At 36.5% G+C, this 18,825-nt stretch overlaps 1 protein-coding gene across 4 annotated transcripts in view; it reads right to left on the reverse strand.

The window, feature by feature from the left end:
- The window catches only part of CADM2 (cell adhesion molecule 2), a 468,972-nt gene that overhangs the window by 118,338 nt on the left and 331,809 nt on the right, over positions 1 to 18,825 (reverse strand). For 3 of the 4 annotated variants that reach the window (XM_088144570.1, XM_088144571.1, XM_088144568.1), the window contains one exon: positions 5,513 to 5,665. In XM_088144570.1, coding sequence (XP_088000696.1) covers positions 5,513 to 5,665 — 153 coding nt within the window. Of the gene's footprint in view, positions 1 to 5,512; positions 5,666 to 11,000; positions 11,091 to 18,825 lie in introns of those variants that run through there. The other variant, XM_088144572.1, reaches the window with a different exon arrangement.

The following is an 18,825-nucleotide window of genomic DNA, read 5'->3' on the forward strand; positions in this document are numbered from 1 at the left end:
GTGTGTGTTGCTACAATAGGGGACAAATAATAAATACATTCATTTACACAACAATAATAGGTCTATTACATAACGTATCCTCCAAACCAAATACAGAAGGTGAACTTTGAAAATATATAGATGTGTAAAGCAGACTTTCTTTTTGGTTTTGAGCCAATTACTGCATTTCAGGATTTAAGTAAATCATGCTGTGAAGACAACAGAGATATTCATTAAAACATTTTTTTCAGTAAAATAGCTGTTTGAGAACAAACTGTCAAGAGAATGGGTATGACATTTTTAATAATTTAAAGTATGAGAAAAGAGCCACAGATTAATACCAAATTATATTTATTCCACTTTAATCAGTTAATAATAAACTTAAATTCACCATATCACTTAGTCTTTTCTCTAAACCACACTATGATTTTGATTAACCCACATGATCATTATTTATATAATTTATCTTGTACAAATTACAATTTCATGGTCTACACAGACAGTGAATTTCCATGCACTCTGTGAAATTGGACTCAGGGTACATCTGGAGCTCTGGACCTTTGTGTGTTACAGTTGACAGCCAAACAATTGACAACATTTGGATCTACCAAGAAGTTCAGGAGCCTTTATATTGAAAAGTGGATGAGGTGCCGGCTTTGGGGCAGGAAAGAGCATATCAAGCGGAGCCCAGCAGTTTCCATTTTTCTCACTTGGTCAACACTTTTTGTTTGTATATACATAATCTATATACTCTTTTATCTGTAGTTCCGTTGTACTGCTTCTTCCTTTTCTATCTTTGCCTTCATTTCCACCTCAGTACAAATCCTTCAAAATATATTCTTACTGTCCCCCCCCCCAAATATTTCATATGATGGGATGGTACTGAAATGGGGAGGAACAGAGGAATGGAGTATAGGAGAGAGGGGGAATAGAATGGAGTGCTTACTATTGATTTATCCCTACAAATGAATTTTTGGCCCATGTCATTTTTACACATACTGTATCTTTCATAACTGCATTCATCCTATACTGACATTAATCTGTAGTTTAAAAAGAAATCAGCACCAACATTTGCATTTAATATTTTAAAACATACTTCTTCTGAAATAATTCATTAGTCATATATTCTCTCAAACTACATCTTGATGTTTTTTCCCCCCAAAAAGGACTCATATTGCAACATTTCCAGAATACAACATCTGATGGGTATCTATTTTGCTATCACTAGGTTGAATTTCTTAAATGTCTACCTGTATCATCAGTAGTTAAAGAAATGAAATATGAATTGGAAATATTTAGTCAAAGATGGAAAATAGTTTCAGTGGTTCTGAGTTAAGGACTCAATGAAGCAATAGCAATATAAATAGTTTGCAAAGGAAAGAGGAAGACAACAGAGCTGAAGAAGCAGAGGATAGACTTAATAATATTATACAGTACTGATATTTATTTCTTTCATAGATATGCTGGGAAATTGTTAGTGAAAATTCTATTCAATAAATAGAAATGTCTGTAAACTTCTGTTTTCTACTACATATGGATGTGGTATCACTCCACAATACTAGCATTTTATATTCTAATGTTCCCATTCATAGAATATCAATTGTCTATATATTCATCACTCCTAAAATAACTGAATGAACCAGCCATATTTCTATTAAGTTGATCCTTATGAATTCTTCATTTTAAACACAGTCAGCCTCTGAACATCATATTTCACTATTTATCATCATCATCAATTCTATATTCAAAACCCAGCTGTTGCAGATTATGCCCAACAGCCCCCTCTGAAAGGTCAGACTTAAGTAAGTATACTGAATCATGTGAAGCTACTGCTTATTGGCTTTCATTTCAGACATAGGGCAGATTATGTGTTATGCATTGTTATAACAAATAATGTTGGACATCTGCTTCAACAGTTCCCCAACCAAGGCTTAAAATCTGCTAGTTAATTATGCTGGACTATTTCTTTTCATGTTTCTTATTTTTCTAGCAAATCTGGCAGCAATTTTGCATATGTATTGCTTGTTGAAAAATTAAATGGCTAGAGTGAAGCAGAAGAATGAAAATCGGTGCCATTAAGAGAGAGAGAAAGGGAAAAGTATTTTCTATGGGCTGAATAAAAAAGAGTAGAGAAAGCACGTGATAACAAAGAGCAAGAAAAAGTTCATACAAAAGGAGGGCCAAAATGGATAGCAACTGAAAACAAAAAGATTTAATGATAATACAGGTAAAAAGATAAAATATGATAGATTAAAAAGAAAGGAAATAATTGACAGACACAAGGCAAATCTTAGTGTGTTAAATTTGAGTCTAGTCATGCCTCTTTCAGACATAAAACATATAATATATAGTCCAGTAGAAGTTACGGTAATAGTGCAATTGCAAACAAGATCAGATTCTACCGTAATTACCCATCAAATTATAGAATAGTTTTATATAAATGTTAAAATATGCAGCAGATTACAACCCTATGCTTACCATGGCATAAATACTGTGAATTCAGTGGAATTTATTTCTGAGTAAATATATATAGTTCTGGGTAAGTACACTAAATGAGAGCCAGTGTGGTGTAGTGGTTAAGGCACCAGGCTAGAAACTGGAGATGGTGAGTTCTAGTCCCACCTTAGGCACAAAGCCAGCTGGGTGACCTTGGGCCAGTCATTCTCTCTCAGCCCTAGGAAGGAGGCAATGACAAACCACTTCCGAAATCTTGCCAAGAAAACCACAGGGACTTGTCCAGGCAATTGCCAGAAGTCAACACTGACTCAAAAGCACAAAAACAACAAAGAGTATACTAAGTACTGTTCTACAAAACAAGGTAGGTAAACAGAATACATCCTACAGTCTTTTTATCTTTTCAACAAAGTGAATAAGTTGACATTTTTAGAAATCTATTTTGAGATTCATATATTCTTATTACTAGACAAAGGACAGATTTTACTTGAATCTCACAATATACTCATAAGTAAGTGATTATGGCTGAACATGAGTCAACACTCTGCACTATCTCAGAGACATGCAAATGTTGTACTTAATAATCTCTTAACATTAACATCTAATAATCTGAAATAAATGAAAAGATTATTCAAATACTTACATTTCTAAGCCAATTAAATACTTCACAAAGTGAATGATTCATAGTTATTTCAACAATTGTTTTAATATTCCATGAAATACAAAACTACAAATTGATACACATCTTTTTAATATTGTTATAGACACTTTCTAGAAATGTAGTATGTTACACTGAATTTAAGGGTCATCTGTTTCTATTAACAAGATAGAATTCTTTAGATTGAAAACTGACTCGCATTTGTCTTTATCCTGGAATACTCTGTTCTGAGATGGTTCCCCCTCTCTTTTAACATCAAACTGGTAAAATAGTCTCAGGGGAACTAGCAGAGGCACATATTTCATATCCTGGGCACAAAGGCAATTCCCTGGCTGGATTAAGTTTAATATTACTAGTACACAGAACATTTTACATCAGCCTTATTAAATTCAACTCTCACCTTACTATAGACAAAGATTAAAAAAAAAAAATAGAACATTGGAAAATGGACAAATAAGAAAAGGCAAGGAAATGAGCCCAATTCTGTAGGGGAGCGGAGACCCTCTCAGAACCATATATCCTCATGAACAATAACAGCTTACATAAAAGTTGCCATGCTCAGAGATCTCCCCAGTACCATCATCACAGACAGTGTTTGAACATCAGAGGTGGAGGTCCCTGTAGCTAATTCTCCGTTCCTTATAGAGCCATCACTCCTGTTCTGTAGGAGTATGTGCATAAGTAGACACCCAGAGATATTCAAAAGAGCAGTAAATCAGAAAGACAAAACCAGATAGGAATAAGGGAAAACAATCCACAGAGTTTATCCTTCCTTAAGATGCCAATTTCTCTCTGACATTCTAACATGTAACATTTTGGGCTGAACATCAACAAACAGATATTCATGATCTTCAATTCATTAATCTTTATGTCTCAAATAGTTTTGAAATTACTGTATGATTATTATTTGCTTTTTAATAATTGGATAAATCTTGTGAAAAACAGCAGAATATTTAGACATTACAGAACCAACCATACCCATACATATTTAGAAGAAATGACACAGTGGAATACAGCAAAATAAATTATAAGTTCTTGCACCATTTGATTCATGCACCAATGAATCTTACTCCCTTCCTGGGGAAAAATAGTTTTTGAGAGATTGAGCATATTCCTAAAAATAACTCTTGCTTCTTTGTGTTGTAAAATGTACCATGGCTTTGACAAACGTTGAGGAGTGAGCACTTCTGTCAAGTTCTATTTTGTTCAGTTTCATGTTATATAATCTTACAATCAGTCTATTACAGCAGTTTGCACTGTTTCACTTATTTCTATTAATACATGCATTTTTGTACACGTTTCTCTTTAATTTATTAAATTAAATATGTTCGTATGCAATATTTGTATGCAATTTCCCTAGTGCATACAGTTCTTACAAGTGAGGTTATATAGAATAGTTTGCTTTCCTGTGCAGCATTTTTTTTTCCTGTAGTTATTATTTGCCATGTACAAATTGGAATAAATGCAAATTTTAGGATATAATCTCCACATTCACAAAGTGCAAATTAAATAAGTTTTTATTCAAATATAAACAAAATACATTTTCTCTTATGCCTTGGAACATTCCTGAGCTATCTGTTTCATGGAGTTAGTATACTCTTTCACATCAGGTCAAAATATTTTTCAGTTTAGTCTAATATTGCAGATTTTGACTAGCAGCACCATTATAACACAGTAAAATTTATTTTGAGGAAAGACTTCCATAATGCAGAGCTTTTCTTCATGTCTACAAGATATAGAAATTTACTTTCTGTATTGTCCATACCTAGGAAGGTATATGCAGTGGTCATAAAATTATTGTTTACCATTTCAGGAAGGCAATAATGAACATAATGCATTCTCATAAGTTCCTTATTTATTTGCTTGCATTCATTTTAGCCTATTACCCATTAAAATCAGTCCCAAAATGTTAGCATTTGTATTTGGTATGGATTTTAGCATAAGAACAATCCTATCCCCCTCTCTTCAACTTATATACCCCCTCTTCACCTTTTGCTTTCCACACTTGAACAATCTGAATGATTCATTTCATGGTTTTTATTAACCATAGCTTGTCAAGTTCAAACTAGATGAATTGTAATTAATTTCAATTATGAATAGTGGAAACAAGCCAACTTTGAACCACATTTTATGAAATTGGTGTGCTGTATTTTATCACCTTTAATCACAGTTTGCTTATCAGGACATAAATTGAAATTATGTCCGATCTAAAACAGAAGAGAAAATTTCCACTCTTTTCATGGTTGGAACAAGAGACAAAAGGGGAGAAGAAGCTGTGTAGGTCCAGGAGTAAATCAGGTTTCTTCTTGTGACTGAGTGCTACGTAGAAATACAACTATTTTCTTCTGAAGTTTTTAGGAAGTGCTAGTAATCATTGAATCTGCTCTTCCAGTTTAGTTATTTTCAGTATGACATGCTTACCTAGAACAGTGAGAAAAGCCTTGGAAGTCTTGACGGGCATAGTAAATAAAGAACAGGTATATTGCCCTTCATCTGACAATGAAACATCGGTGACTCTGATGGTCAATTCATGCCATGAAGCTCGAAGCAGTTCAATCCTATTGTCCCTCAAGGCTGTAAACCAAAAATATAGAAATATATATATTCATTAATAAATGTAGTAAATTCTACATTCTGTATGACAGTTATTTGGAGCTAGAAGAAATATGTGTGGTATAGTTTTATCTAATAAATAAATATTATTAACAGATACAGCATGACATTTACGTACATGATGATTTCTAAAGGACAATTTTGACAAATACATTAGTGTTCAAAAACAAAAGAAAAAAGAATAGTTTCAGTTTTGTAAAATAGTCTTTTTGGAAGGCAGTACATTGTTACCATCAAACAAAGCATAATCCTAATGTTCATTCCCCTTTTATATGTTATAGCATTTTGAAGTATATGTAATTAAAGTGCTTGTTGCTTATAACAACAATAACAACAACCTGGCAATTCTTGCAAACCAGATGCATCATGCTCAATCAGTGCTTAAGCTACATGCTGAGTTTATATACCACAACCTTATGCTTGGTTAAAGCATTGCTAAACATACTTATTTTTTTCATGCTATTTTGTGTGTGTAGTCTTTGAACAAGTGCTTGTTCTCATCAGCTGAAGGGAACAAAATGTTGTGAGAGGTTCTCTTTATACCTGAAGATCCCTCTTTAATGTCTTCAGATCCCAAGAAAGGCCACATATATCTGTTTATCAGAAACCAGGAGTCTAGGGAGACCTGGTCTGAGCTGAATGGCCAGTCCATTATATGAAGAGGAGAGGAGAGGAGAGGAGAGGAGAGGAGAGGAGAGGAGAGGAGAGGAGAGGAGAGGAGAAGAGAAGAGAAGAGAAGAGAAGAGAAGAGAAGAGAAGAGAAGAGGTGTGGAGAGGAGAGGAGAGGAGAGGAGAGGAGAGGAGAGGAGAGGAGAGGAGAGGAGAAGAGAAGAGAAGAGAAGAGAAGAGAAGAGAAGAGAAGAGAAGAGAAGAGAAGAGAAGAGAAGAGAAGAGAAGAGAAGAGAAGAGAAGAGAAGAGAAGAGAAGAGTAATTTGAGGAGACCTTTAGTCTTTCAGATATTTTTGAAGCAGAATCCTTTACCATAGATCACTGCTGATAATAGTTTAATAGTATCTTGAATACTACTTTTCCATCCTTGTTCTAAACTATGTCTATCTATCCAAACTTACACACCCCCCCCCTTTTTCTGCTCTAAAATCTGTTGCATTTTTAAAAAATAATATAATTAAAAATGAAAGAAATAAAAGCAATATTAAAACTGCAAATCTATGCATGCTTAACTAGTAAAAACTCTTAAATACAAACTTTCTCAGTAGGCACACTGAGTAAATGAATGAATGAATTGTTCATTACTGTCATAGACCAGCATAAACAAATAAGTAAGCACACTTAATTCTGTGCAATTTATCAAGCAAAAACAATAAAAACTAACCAAAATTATCACCAAAGGAAAGGAAGAATGACATATTAAAAAGCAACATAATAGGACATCTCAGAAAATATTGTTCAGTACTATTTATTTAATATTTATTGCATTTATAACCCATTTTTGTCCAGGAACCCTAGACAATACATGTAAGGTATACCGAAAATTTATTTCCACAATAACAATGAGGAAGGCTGTAATGAAAGTGAGTGATAGCCTCCAAGTCACTCCTAAGTTGCTCTATGATGAGAGTCTGAATTAGGACTTTAACCAGGGCCTCCTTGGCAGAGGTCCAATAACTTAATTACTATGTTATACTTAATCCTCGGTCTTCAGTTATCTGAATTGTGTGTGTGTGTGAAATATATTTAAATATGTACATATTTTCAAAGCTGCAATGTGTAGGAATGTGAACAAAGAACCTTTTTTTAAAAAAGCCTGATTTTTGAAAGTTTCAGACAACATCTGCAAAAGCTGTTTCTGGCTCTCTCTACATACAGACAATACCTTCAACAAGGACCAGTAATGAAGTGAATATGCAGTCATATAAACATGAAAACAGCATCTGAAGTACACATGTGAGTCTTGTAAGAGAACTGGATGCTTTAACAAAGTTGCAAATCACTCCTTCATATATTGTCGAAGGCTTTCACAGCCGGCATACGATGGCTGGTGTGGGTCTTCCGGGCTGCGTGGCCGTGTTCTTGAAGTTTTGTTTCCTAACGTTTCGCCAGCACCTGTGACCGGTATCTTCAGAGTGCAAGAGCACAGACAGGAGCAGTTCTCTCTGTGCCCAGGGTGGGTCACATCACCCTGGGCACAGAGAGAACTGCTCCTGTCTGTGCTCCTGCACTCTGAAGATGCCGGTCACAGGTGCTGGCAAAACGTTAGGAAACAAAACTTCAAGAACACGGCCACACAGCCCGGAAGACCCACACCAGCCACTCCTTCATATACTTTGCACAGCCCAATGAGTTCCATGATCTTAGTTTTATTGACTATCCATTCCACTTTCTACACTGAATATGGGTGTCCCTTAATGCATTAAGAATGTACATACCTTTTACTGGGTATACATTTTGTTTGCTCAAACCTTGTCTCTCATGTGTTGCTTATAAAATAGTCTGAAATGAAGTAGGTGCTTCCAAAATATCAAACACAGTTTGGAGATTTAATGGGTAAGAGAGCATCCAGTATAGTGTCTGTTAAGAATGTGTATATGCTTTCTTATGCCAAGCTATTGATAAAGGAGTAGGATAGAGAGAGATGAAGAAAATGCTAAGGGAAAGGAAGGAAGGAAGGAAGGAAGGAAGGAAGGAAGGAAGGAAGGAAGGAAGGAAGGAAGGAAGGAAGGAAGGAAGGAAGGAAGGAAGGAAGGAAGGAAGGAAGGAAGGAATGATTCTAGGATGTTGTACAATCATTTCCACATTCTTTTAAACTGTAGATTGATCTCTTCTACTGTGGTTCTCTAAATTTGCTGGCATAGCTGGGTTAGAATGGATTCCTCTTCTGTTGCTTGAAATTTTTTTGTGGATATTTCTATAGCCTTCAGATTTGGTAAGGATTGAAGTGCTTACTAACTTCATCTTCTGGTACTACAGGTTCTTGTAAGTAGGCAATGCCTTCTAAGGTAAATTGGATATTGATATCTGTACTGTACAGTATTTCATATGTTCCTTCCATCTTTTTTGATCTTTGAATCAGTTACTATATACCAGTTGGGGTCCTTTAGTGTACCAATTTGATGTTGTAACCACCTTCTCAGTTTAAAGATCTTTCTGAAGACTTTTTTTTTTAAATTTTCCATGTCTGTTTCCATCTTTAATGTCTTTACATATGTCATTGTAATATTGCTTCTTGTCTGTTTTATCAGCTCTCTGAAACTCTTTGTTAAGTTCCTTTCTGAGATTTTTGTCTTCTTGGCTTTGGCTTCTCTCATCTTACAAATTCTATGGTTTGTTCTAACATCTAGTTTGTTTTCTTCATCTTCCACAGTCTTTTTTCACATTCATTCTTAACCACTTTTTAAAAATTTCATTCCATAATTCTTCTGATTCAGAATTTCAAAGTGATATCCTTACGTTCTCCTTGAATGGTGGGTTTATTATGAAGTTCGTATTATGGAAACTGGTTGGATTTCTTATTATCATTTAGCTTAACTTGGAACTTGCACATGAACAGTTTGTGATCTGTCCCACAGTCAGCATCTGGCTGTGTTTTTGAACTATTACTGAGCCATTCTCCCTTCTTTTAGCACTAATATCATCAATAAGACTTCTAGGTACTCCATCTGGTAATGTCCATGTATATAGGTGTCATTTTGGTTGTTTGAAGACAGTGTTAGCTATGAAGGAATCATAAGAATGACACAAAATGATCAGTTGTTCTCCTGCTTCATTTTGGTTCTCTAAGACATACAGTCCTATTACATTTTCCTCCTTACTATTTCCAACTTTGTCATTCTAGTCTCTAAGTACAAGCAGCACATTTTCTTGCAATCAAACTTGATAATAAAACTCATTGTACTTCTTCTCTTCTGCATTAGTGGTTGGAGCATAAACATGGATCAAAGTCTAATTGATATTATTCAGTCATTGATTGCATTGTAGCCAAGTACTGTTCTTGCTATAACCTTCTTAACTAGAAAAGTAATGCTGTTCCTTCTTTGTTTTTCATGTCCTGAGCAATAAACAATGTGATCTTCTGACTGAAAATGTCCAATCACAGTCCATCTCAATTCACTGATGCCTAAGATGTCACGTTGTAATCATTTCATTTTATCTTTCACTGTATTGAGCTTCCCTGTTTTCATGCTTCTTAGGTTCAATATTCCTACTATAATTCTATCTTTGCAGCTTCAAATTTTATTTTCCTTCTTGTAAGTAAAGTTGAATCTTTCCACCTTTTCCCACAAGGAAGAAATGGATGGTGAAGATGATGGAACTTGCTGAGATGGCCAAATTGACAGCTTTAATTAGAGACAGGACTCTAAGTTTAATGCTGATTGGAAACCCCTTATTGACTTTTTGCAGGAAACAAATTTTTAAAAAAATGAAATTATGATATATGGCTTTGATGGTTAGGAAAAAATATAGCTTAAAGAAAAAATGTAAACAATATGTAACCATAGATTAAGAGGTCAATTTACATTTATACTTATAATTGCTGTAAGAGAAGATCAGAAGTTACTCCTTTATATTCCTTTTTTCCCTTCTCTTTGATTTCTGCATTTTTGCCTTTATACTTTCCTTATTTCTTTCCCTTTTCTTCTTTTTTCATTTGAAACTTTAGTTCTTGTTAGTTTTTATCTTTTATTTCAACATTCTTATTATATATATAATTTTCTTTTCCTCCATTGCAACATCAACAATTAGAAGCCATGGCTGAGTTGTGCATGTGCTGCTTTCACAGGCTAATCGAGGTGCAGACTGTATTAGGCCTCTTCCATCATCCAGAGTGTTGCTGTCTCCGTATCCCAAACACAACCTAGTAAGCAAAGACTGATACACTGGATTTTAAGGGTGGATGCAGCAGACCCAAACCTTCATCTGCGGTGTTCATATGCTCTATAATAAAAATTGGAAACAAGATGGCGACGAGGCTGCAGCTTTAACAACAAGCTCCCGCAAAAAGGTTCTCTACTTCTAAATCCACATATCCTTTAAAACTTTAAGATCTTCTTACAATACAAGACGGTACAACCCTCCCTTCTGGAGTATTTTTGGATAACAGCTAAATCTGCAACTAACTCCTTGCGTTATGGGGAGAAGGAAGAAGCGACAAAGAATACCCTCCGCAACGCAACCTTCAGCAAAGCCGCTGAAGCAACAGAAGGTAGATAAATTTATAACCAATAAACGTATCTCTTTGGCAAGTAATTCCTCCCTACTTCACTTATCGGACAGATATGATCCATTAGAGTGGGACTTACAAGCAGAGATAGAGAGTCAGCAACTGGTGGAGCTTACCTCTTCCCTGATAGAAAATGCCCCCTCTCCACAGGCTGTTGCTATCAGCTCAGCTGCCGAACAGTTTATCCAGAAGGGAGTTGGAGCTTCTGACCTCCAAAATTTGAAAGATCAAAATGCTGTAGATATATTATCTAGACACAGTTTGTTGACGGCACAGACTGTTCTCTCAATTTTCGACTTACTGACCACAGTTAAATACCAAGTAGACGCCTTAAAAGAATCCTTCACAGAATTTATTAAAAACCATCAGAAGCAATTTGAGTACCCCGACAAATCCAAGAATCCACCTCCAAAATGCCCTCTGCAAACACTCATCAGAGGAAAGGAAGACCCTTGTTTCAGAACAAACCCCTCAGTAGGACCAGCTAGGGAGGACAAGGTAAAGATAAACAGCCTTGTACACTCAGGAGATAAGGGGGACAGACCAGTAATAAGTAATTGTTACTTACAAACCAACAAGATAACACTTCAAATTTTAAACATCGGTATGAATAGAGGCAAATGGGAGACCAAAAGGACAGTCACCCAATCATTAAGTTTGCTATTACGCTGTGAAAAACAGCTCCTGGACTTGCATAAGATAGAATGGCTACCAGCCAGAGGCAGTTTTAAGCGGGTTTTGCTGACATTTGGGCAGCCAGTGATTCCTAGTATGCTCCTAAAAATGAAAGTCTTTTTGAAATCCTTTTCAATATTTCCAATCCGGGTATTTCATTCTGGGGCAATTAGCTCTCTAACAGCTCAGTGTAGCCGAGAGAACGATGGAGCTGTAATATGTAGTGGAAAGGTTACTTCAGATAACTTCAAGGCTATTCCACCAGTGGAGTCCGGGACAACGAATGATGAAAGCAAACAACCCACTTGTCCTACGTATGCACAGCTGCCTGCTGACTCATTAGAAGAAAGTCTAATTAACTCCTTCGGTGCCCTTACCGATAGCAGACAAGTGTAAATACTTAAGAAATTAGATGATTTAAGGGGATCCTTGATGTCAATATGTCATGCAGCAAAGCCACTTATAAACCTAGAACTCTGCAAAATGCAGGTCAATCCCCCCCCTCTTGAACATCAAAGTAAACGTGCAGATGGAGTGGAACTTCCCATCAGCATTGATAAAGATGCTGTAAAGATACACAAAACACAAAAGCCGGTTATAACATTGGAGTCAGAAGTCCCTAGTACGCATAGTGCAAGCTTCAATTTCTTCCAGAAGCAACAGGAAACTACTAGAAAAAAAATATTAACAGTGGCTCAGATTCATGAGCAACCCTCTGATACACCCAATCCTGGACTTGCAGAAGATAGATGTACTGATGAGATGGATCAGATAGAGGACTCCGGCAGGGAAAGTCCTTTAACACAGATGGTTTAGCAGCACGCGGACTGGTACAAGGCAAAGCCCCTTAAAAATTATATCATGGAATTTAGCCGGTTGGCATCGCAATAATGGCCTCAACCATCTTGAGTTTTTGTCAGACATGCATGTTCTACTGCTGCAGGAAACCTGGATAGCTGATGATCTCCTATTTAATGGGTTCCAATCATATAAATTGGAAGCAACTGAAGGTAAAGGCCCAGGGCGACTAAAAGGCGGTCTGGGAATTCTCATCTCCACCGCCCTGAGAGTTGCCCCTATACCTATCTCCCCTCTTAAACAAATGGCCATGGCAATACTTTTGAACATGGGTAGTATGCATTTGTTAGTTATTAATGTTTATCTTTCTCCAAAGCAAAAAAAAAAAAAAAAAATGAAACTGTGATAAGTTGGCTGGAACTAGAGGATTATGTTGGCAATCTTCTTTTGGAATTCCCTAATGCCATGGTTCTTCTTGGGGGTGACTTCAATGCTAGGCTAGGCACTGATAACCATGCACTATATTCTAAATTCCATCAGCATCCCCCTTCTGTTGTGCCTAATCTACCCCCTACCGTGTTGGTGCGGCTCTCTAGAGATAAAAAATCTAACTATGCTGGAATATGACTCGCCAAGTTGGCAAATAAATTTAATTTACTCATCCTAAATGGCTCCATTACAAATGACTATCCAGGTGAACTCACTTTTATTGCTGGGTACAGAAAAAGCACTATTGACTATATGTTAGTCAATTCAAATCTAACACACCTGGTGAAGAACTTTGAGGTACTTCCACATCCAGAAAATGACCATCTTCCACTCTGTTTGCAGCTGGAGACTCCAGCTATGCAGGAGCTTCTGGTGAGTCATTATATTCCTGGAATTGTCCCAGAAGGCCAAGCCAAGTGTCGTGGCAGATGATCTCCTTCTCTTGACCATAAGATGAGGTCAGCACTCGTAGATTTACAAACACTTCGGGCATCCATTATGTCAACTGATAACATGCAGGACCCCTTCAGGGTATATAAAACATTAATACAAAAACTACAACCTATAATAACTCGCACCCCAAATTCAGTGGCCAAAAGGGGGGCAAGTTTTTCCAAGCCATGGTTTGATAGAGAATGTGTTAACATTAAGAAAATGCTTACACTGGCCTACCATCAGTATAAAAATGAAATAGAGAATAATAGCACCAGCACCAAGTCTCTTGAACACCTTCTTAATATTAAAAAATAGTATAAGAAACTGTTGGCTAACAAAAAGAAAAATGATATGAAATCCACCTGGCAACGACTTATTGAAGCTGCTAAGATGAAGAATTCTTCCTGGTTCTGGCATCTACTTTCCCATCAATCTGCGAGATCCTCTACCATGTTAGACTCCCACATAGCCCCAGAAATATGGGAACTTCACTTTCAGAGACTATATGAAGATTCCTCCACTGAGATGGAAATACAAATGAAAGATGGCCTAAACGAGTGGCCGCCTGTCTCAACAGCTGAAATCAAGATGTTGATTGGTCAACTAAGAAAAGGGAAGGCCCCGGGAGCGGATTTTATTCCAGCAGAAGCATTGAAAAATTTCATGGAATGGTGGGCTCCTATGCTAGCATCTCTCTTTACCTACATTGATAAGACAGGACAAATCCCGGAGGATTGGGGCTTGGCTATTATAGTCCCAATCTTTAAAAAAGGCAGGAGGGATGACCCTACAAACTATAGGCCAATCAGATTACTAAACACAATCAGCAAATTATTTGCTAGACACTTGCAGGAAAAACTCAAGGACTGGATGATCCAGAAGAATCTGATAGCAGATGAGCAGGCAGGATTCAGAGAGGGACGAGATACCATCGAACAATGTCAAGTTCTTCAACATCTGATAGAAAAGTATTCCAGCAACAAGATAACATCACTGTATGCTGCCTTTATAGACCTCAAGGCAGCCTTCGACTCTGTTTCCAGGACCAAGCTTTGGGAGAAGCTGGAAGCTGCATCAATAGACAGTAGGCTTCTCTATCTAATTTGGGCGCTACATACTAATACCACCCTCAAGGTCAAATGTAATAGGCAAGGGTTTCTTTCAAAACCAATTAAAGTGCAAAAGGGGGTGAAACAGGGATGTATCTTGGCTCCCTTACTCTTTAATTTTTACATCAATGACATGGTGAGATACCTAAACCACCCGGATTTTCACCCACCTAAATTAGGGGTTCGTAGCATTGCCCTGCTGCTTTATGCAGATGACGCAGTTGTCCTTTCTAGGACACCGATTGGTCTAAGAAGAGCTCTGAGAACTTTGGTCCAGTACTGTGCAAACAACCTTCTAGATATAAACTATCAGAAAACAAAAATTATGGCCTTTTCCAAAAGACCAAAACAACACGTCTGGACTATCAACGGTCATAGAATAGAACAAGTGAATAGTTTCAAATACTTAGGCATAATTATGCATTCCTCTGGATCAAGGAGAGCTCATTGTGAATATGCAGCTGATTTAGGTCTTTGTTCTGCTAATGCCATTCTAAAATTTTTTCGAAGTAAAGGGGGGTATTTTGTCCCAGCAGCTCTCAAACTTTTCCAGGCAAGGGCGCTAGCCCAACTTCTCTATGTGTCTGTTGTTGGCTCTCCAGCTTCAAGTGTGGCATACTTGGAAAGAGTCCAAGCTAAATTCATCAGGGCGGTCCTGCAAATGTCCAGATGTGTCTCCAATGCACAATTACGCTTGGAAACAGGCACGATAAAGGTCGAGTCGAAAGTGCGCCTAGCTTCGCTGAATTTTTGGCTAAAAATAAAGCACTACCCGCAGGGCCTAGCTCCACTTATCCTTCAAGATAAATTTCAATCCTTGTGGAAAAAGGATATCGAGCTCAACCTCTCTAAGTTAGACTATTCTTCGGCTGGGATTCTAGCAATGGATTATGAGTAGGCAAGAATGGCCATAAAGCAAAGGACAGAGGATACTGAATGTCAAGCAGATTTAGGGAAGGTTCCATCCTTTTTGTCCCCGCCATGTAGCAAGTATACAGTCATTGCTGCCAGATATCTAGCGCAGCTTGAGCTCCCCAGTCAGCGGAAAGCATTCTCTCTAGCCCGTTGCCATGTTCTTCCTTCAGCGGTGCTAGATGGCAAATACAAAAAAATTCCATTAGCTGCAAGACTTTGCCCTTGTGATGCCAAGGAAGTAGAAGACATGGGCCATGTTCTCCTCCGCTGTATCTTTTACCAAGTCCCATGGAGTAAATTGCTCACCCCCCTGATCAGCAAGCAGCCTGGCTGTCAAGAATCAGATTATCTTCAAATGCTTCTCATGGATGACCGGCCTTACGTTACAGCGCAGGTAGCCAGGTTCTGCGCGGCAGCAATAAAGATCCGTCAACATCGGATAGGAAGCTGCTGAAAGGTTTTGGAGTAATGGATTATAGCCAACTAGTATTTTAGTTTGCATTAACAGTTCCCAAAGAGACCTGAAAATACTACTTTGAGAGTCAGGGGGCCTTGCTGAGTGGAATCGATTTGGTACCGGTGGACTAAGTAGGTGATCATGAAAAAACAGACAGAAATATCACCAACACATTTCAATTTTAGATATTATCATTTTATCATCACCTTATTTTAGCTAACGATTAATAATGGTAGGATATTATAATTTAAGGAGTAATAATTATGTAGTGTAATAAATAACACTATAGGATAGGCTGTTTGACTTCATGTATAAATAACATTTAGGTGGCCAAATTATACTTATGATATAGATTTTACTTGATATCATTATATCTAAGATATTTAAGTAGACATGTTATGTGCATTTTTAGTTGTATTGGTCTATGACTGTAATAAACTTTTTTATTATTATTATTAATTAGAAGCCATGAAGGCTTTGGTCTATCCATGTAATAAACACAATTAGTACTCTGAAAGCTCCTCAGCTTTTCCTCAGTAGCATTTTATATTTTCTACTCGTGTGGTTTTCTTGGTAAAAATACAGGAGTGGTTTACCATTGCCTTTTCCTGTGTTGTATGAATTGATGCCTTTGTCATTGTCACTAAAATGAACATCTGCCTGCAGCATTTTCCTGTATTATGGTTTCTATTGTTGGTGCTCGTTTTCTGTGGCTGGGAGCAAGGATAAGCTTCACGCCCCGGGTGACCCTGCTGGAAATTTACACTAGTAGCATACACTTCTAGCGTTCTTCACTCATCCCTCCCAGGAAAACACCGCACCTCACTACAGTGAGGCAGCACAGCAGGACTTGGATGCTATTAGAGGTGACTAATAATCTACTCATCCACCTCAGAGTTAGGAAACTGAAAAATTTAATGTGGCTGTTTAATGGGTATTTGGGGCTTCCATGAACTTTATAAATCAAATGAGAGGAAATGTATTAAAATGGGATTCTAATCAGTGAACGGTATTAGGAGGAATCATTTTTCCCCCCTATGGCAAGGAAGAACTTAGAATGAACAGAAGCAAGAAGGTGTACTTTTACTAGGAAAAAAGACATGGGCAGTTTCTATAATTTTGTTATTGTAAAGTCACTGTTTACAATAACAAAATTATAGAAACTGCCTATGTTACTGTTACTTAACTATTATCTACAAAACAAACACAGATTTATTTAAGACAGCAACCTTTGGTAGTGTTTCATCAAACTTTAAAGATAGCAAAAATATTTTGGTTCTGACAACACCATGATACAGTGAATAAACCCATCAAAACCAGACACAGAAGTTTAGAAAATGAACATGTCTCCAGATAGTAATTTTATAGTAATTTGAAATAACCAAGCCAAAACAACAACAAAAAGTCATCCCAATGAAGTATGCACTTTATGCAGAACACTGCCAACACTGTGATCAATTCATTTCTTAAAGCAGAGGTAGAGATTTTAAGCTTGAAAAATGATTTTTATTTTTTTAAATCTTGGGTATGGAACAGAATTATAGAACTGTAAGGCTGGGAACTTATTGTTTCCATGGCAAAAGTACCCTTCAGTTATAACAAAAATACTCCCAATTATCTTGGCTTTTTAAATCTCAGCAATACATTTTAGGGGTGTGTGTGCTGGATGTGTGTGTGTGTACTGGAAAGTCTGTTGTTAATAATCCAATGAATTCACTGCCTATCACTCTATCATCTTTTTAGGCCTAGCTTCTATACACCTTGTCAAACAACTTTAGAAGACTAATGTTTGCAGTAACTATCTGGAATTAACAATATATAATAAATATTAGCTTGTAAATAAGATAAGTAAATAAATAGATAGACAGAACTTTTAAAGACAAACAGCAGCCGAACCAAACTTGACAGACTTGACTGATGACATAATACCCTCTTCCTTTTGTGGTGGTGACATAAAAATGCCAAAGGACACAAAACTGTCAGTCTTGTTGTTTATTTTCTGTCTTAGACTAATAAAAGAATGTGTGTGATTGACAGAAGGTAGACACGGGCATGGTCTCAAGCACACAGTGTGCACTTTTGTTTGAAAAGCATATTGATGGTTTCAGGGTTGTGTTATTTATTATTGGCTTTTCCAATCCTAACTTTGCTTTCCTTTTTCAACTTTTACTGGCAACTTTATTGATTTTTTAAAAATCCTGCAATAATCATTTTATTAACAATAGTGGTATCTGAGCAATACAGTAATAATATAGCATTATGACAAGTTTGCTATAACAATCCTTTTTTCTTTACATTCCCTTGAATTAAAAAAATGCTTTTATCATTAAAAATAATTCAATCACTGAGACTAAACTAAAATAAACTCAAAATGTATATATGTGACACTATCACCTCACAAAGTTTCATATATCTTTGGAACAAGAACCTTATGGAATTGGGCAGCTTTCTAAATCCAATAAATAAATGGATGGATAGATGGATGAATGGATCGGAATAAATGTACAGTGAAAAAAAATCTATATAGTGTTGGGTCCCCTGTTAAACTCTGCTTCAGTGAATCCCTGAATGAACAAAAGCTGACAACCTTACATGGCACAAAGTTAAACCCAACATTTTCTATAAATTTGAATGCCAATGTACTACTGCAGTTGTTTACAAATTCAGAATAAGAAACCAGAATCTATAGCAGGTTTAAAAATTTGGATATCCTTCTAGTCAGTACTTTGTAATATTTCTTTGACATGCATTTTCAAAAAAGAAATTGAACCTGAAAATAGGCTGGATATTTCAGCAATACAACAATAAGAATGTATGCATTCTAATCTGCAGATAGATGTCATATTTAATTTTGTATCATGTAAAGGTTGTGTCAGTCTTGGTTTAGTCAAGGACTCTCTGAAACATACACTTTGACCAGGGTATACACACTATTGTATGCAGCTATACTTTCACAAAATGGAATTCTATGAGCATTCTTGTAAAATAAAAATATTTACAAGTTATAAAGTTGGAATTCTCAAAAGAAATGTTTGTGTATGTAGTAAAAGCGGAAATCTACAT

This window comes from Python bivittatus, unplaced genomic scaffold, assembly GCF_059951505.1.
Source record: "Python bivittatus isolate LINGU-HERP-01145 unplaced genomic scaffold, Pbiv_v1 ctg000350_np1212, whole genome shotgun sequence".
NCBI classification, from domain to species: domain Eukaryota; kingdom Metazoa; phylum Chordata; class Lepidosauria; order Squamata; family Pythonidae; genus Python; species Python bivittatus.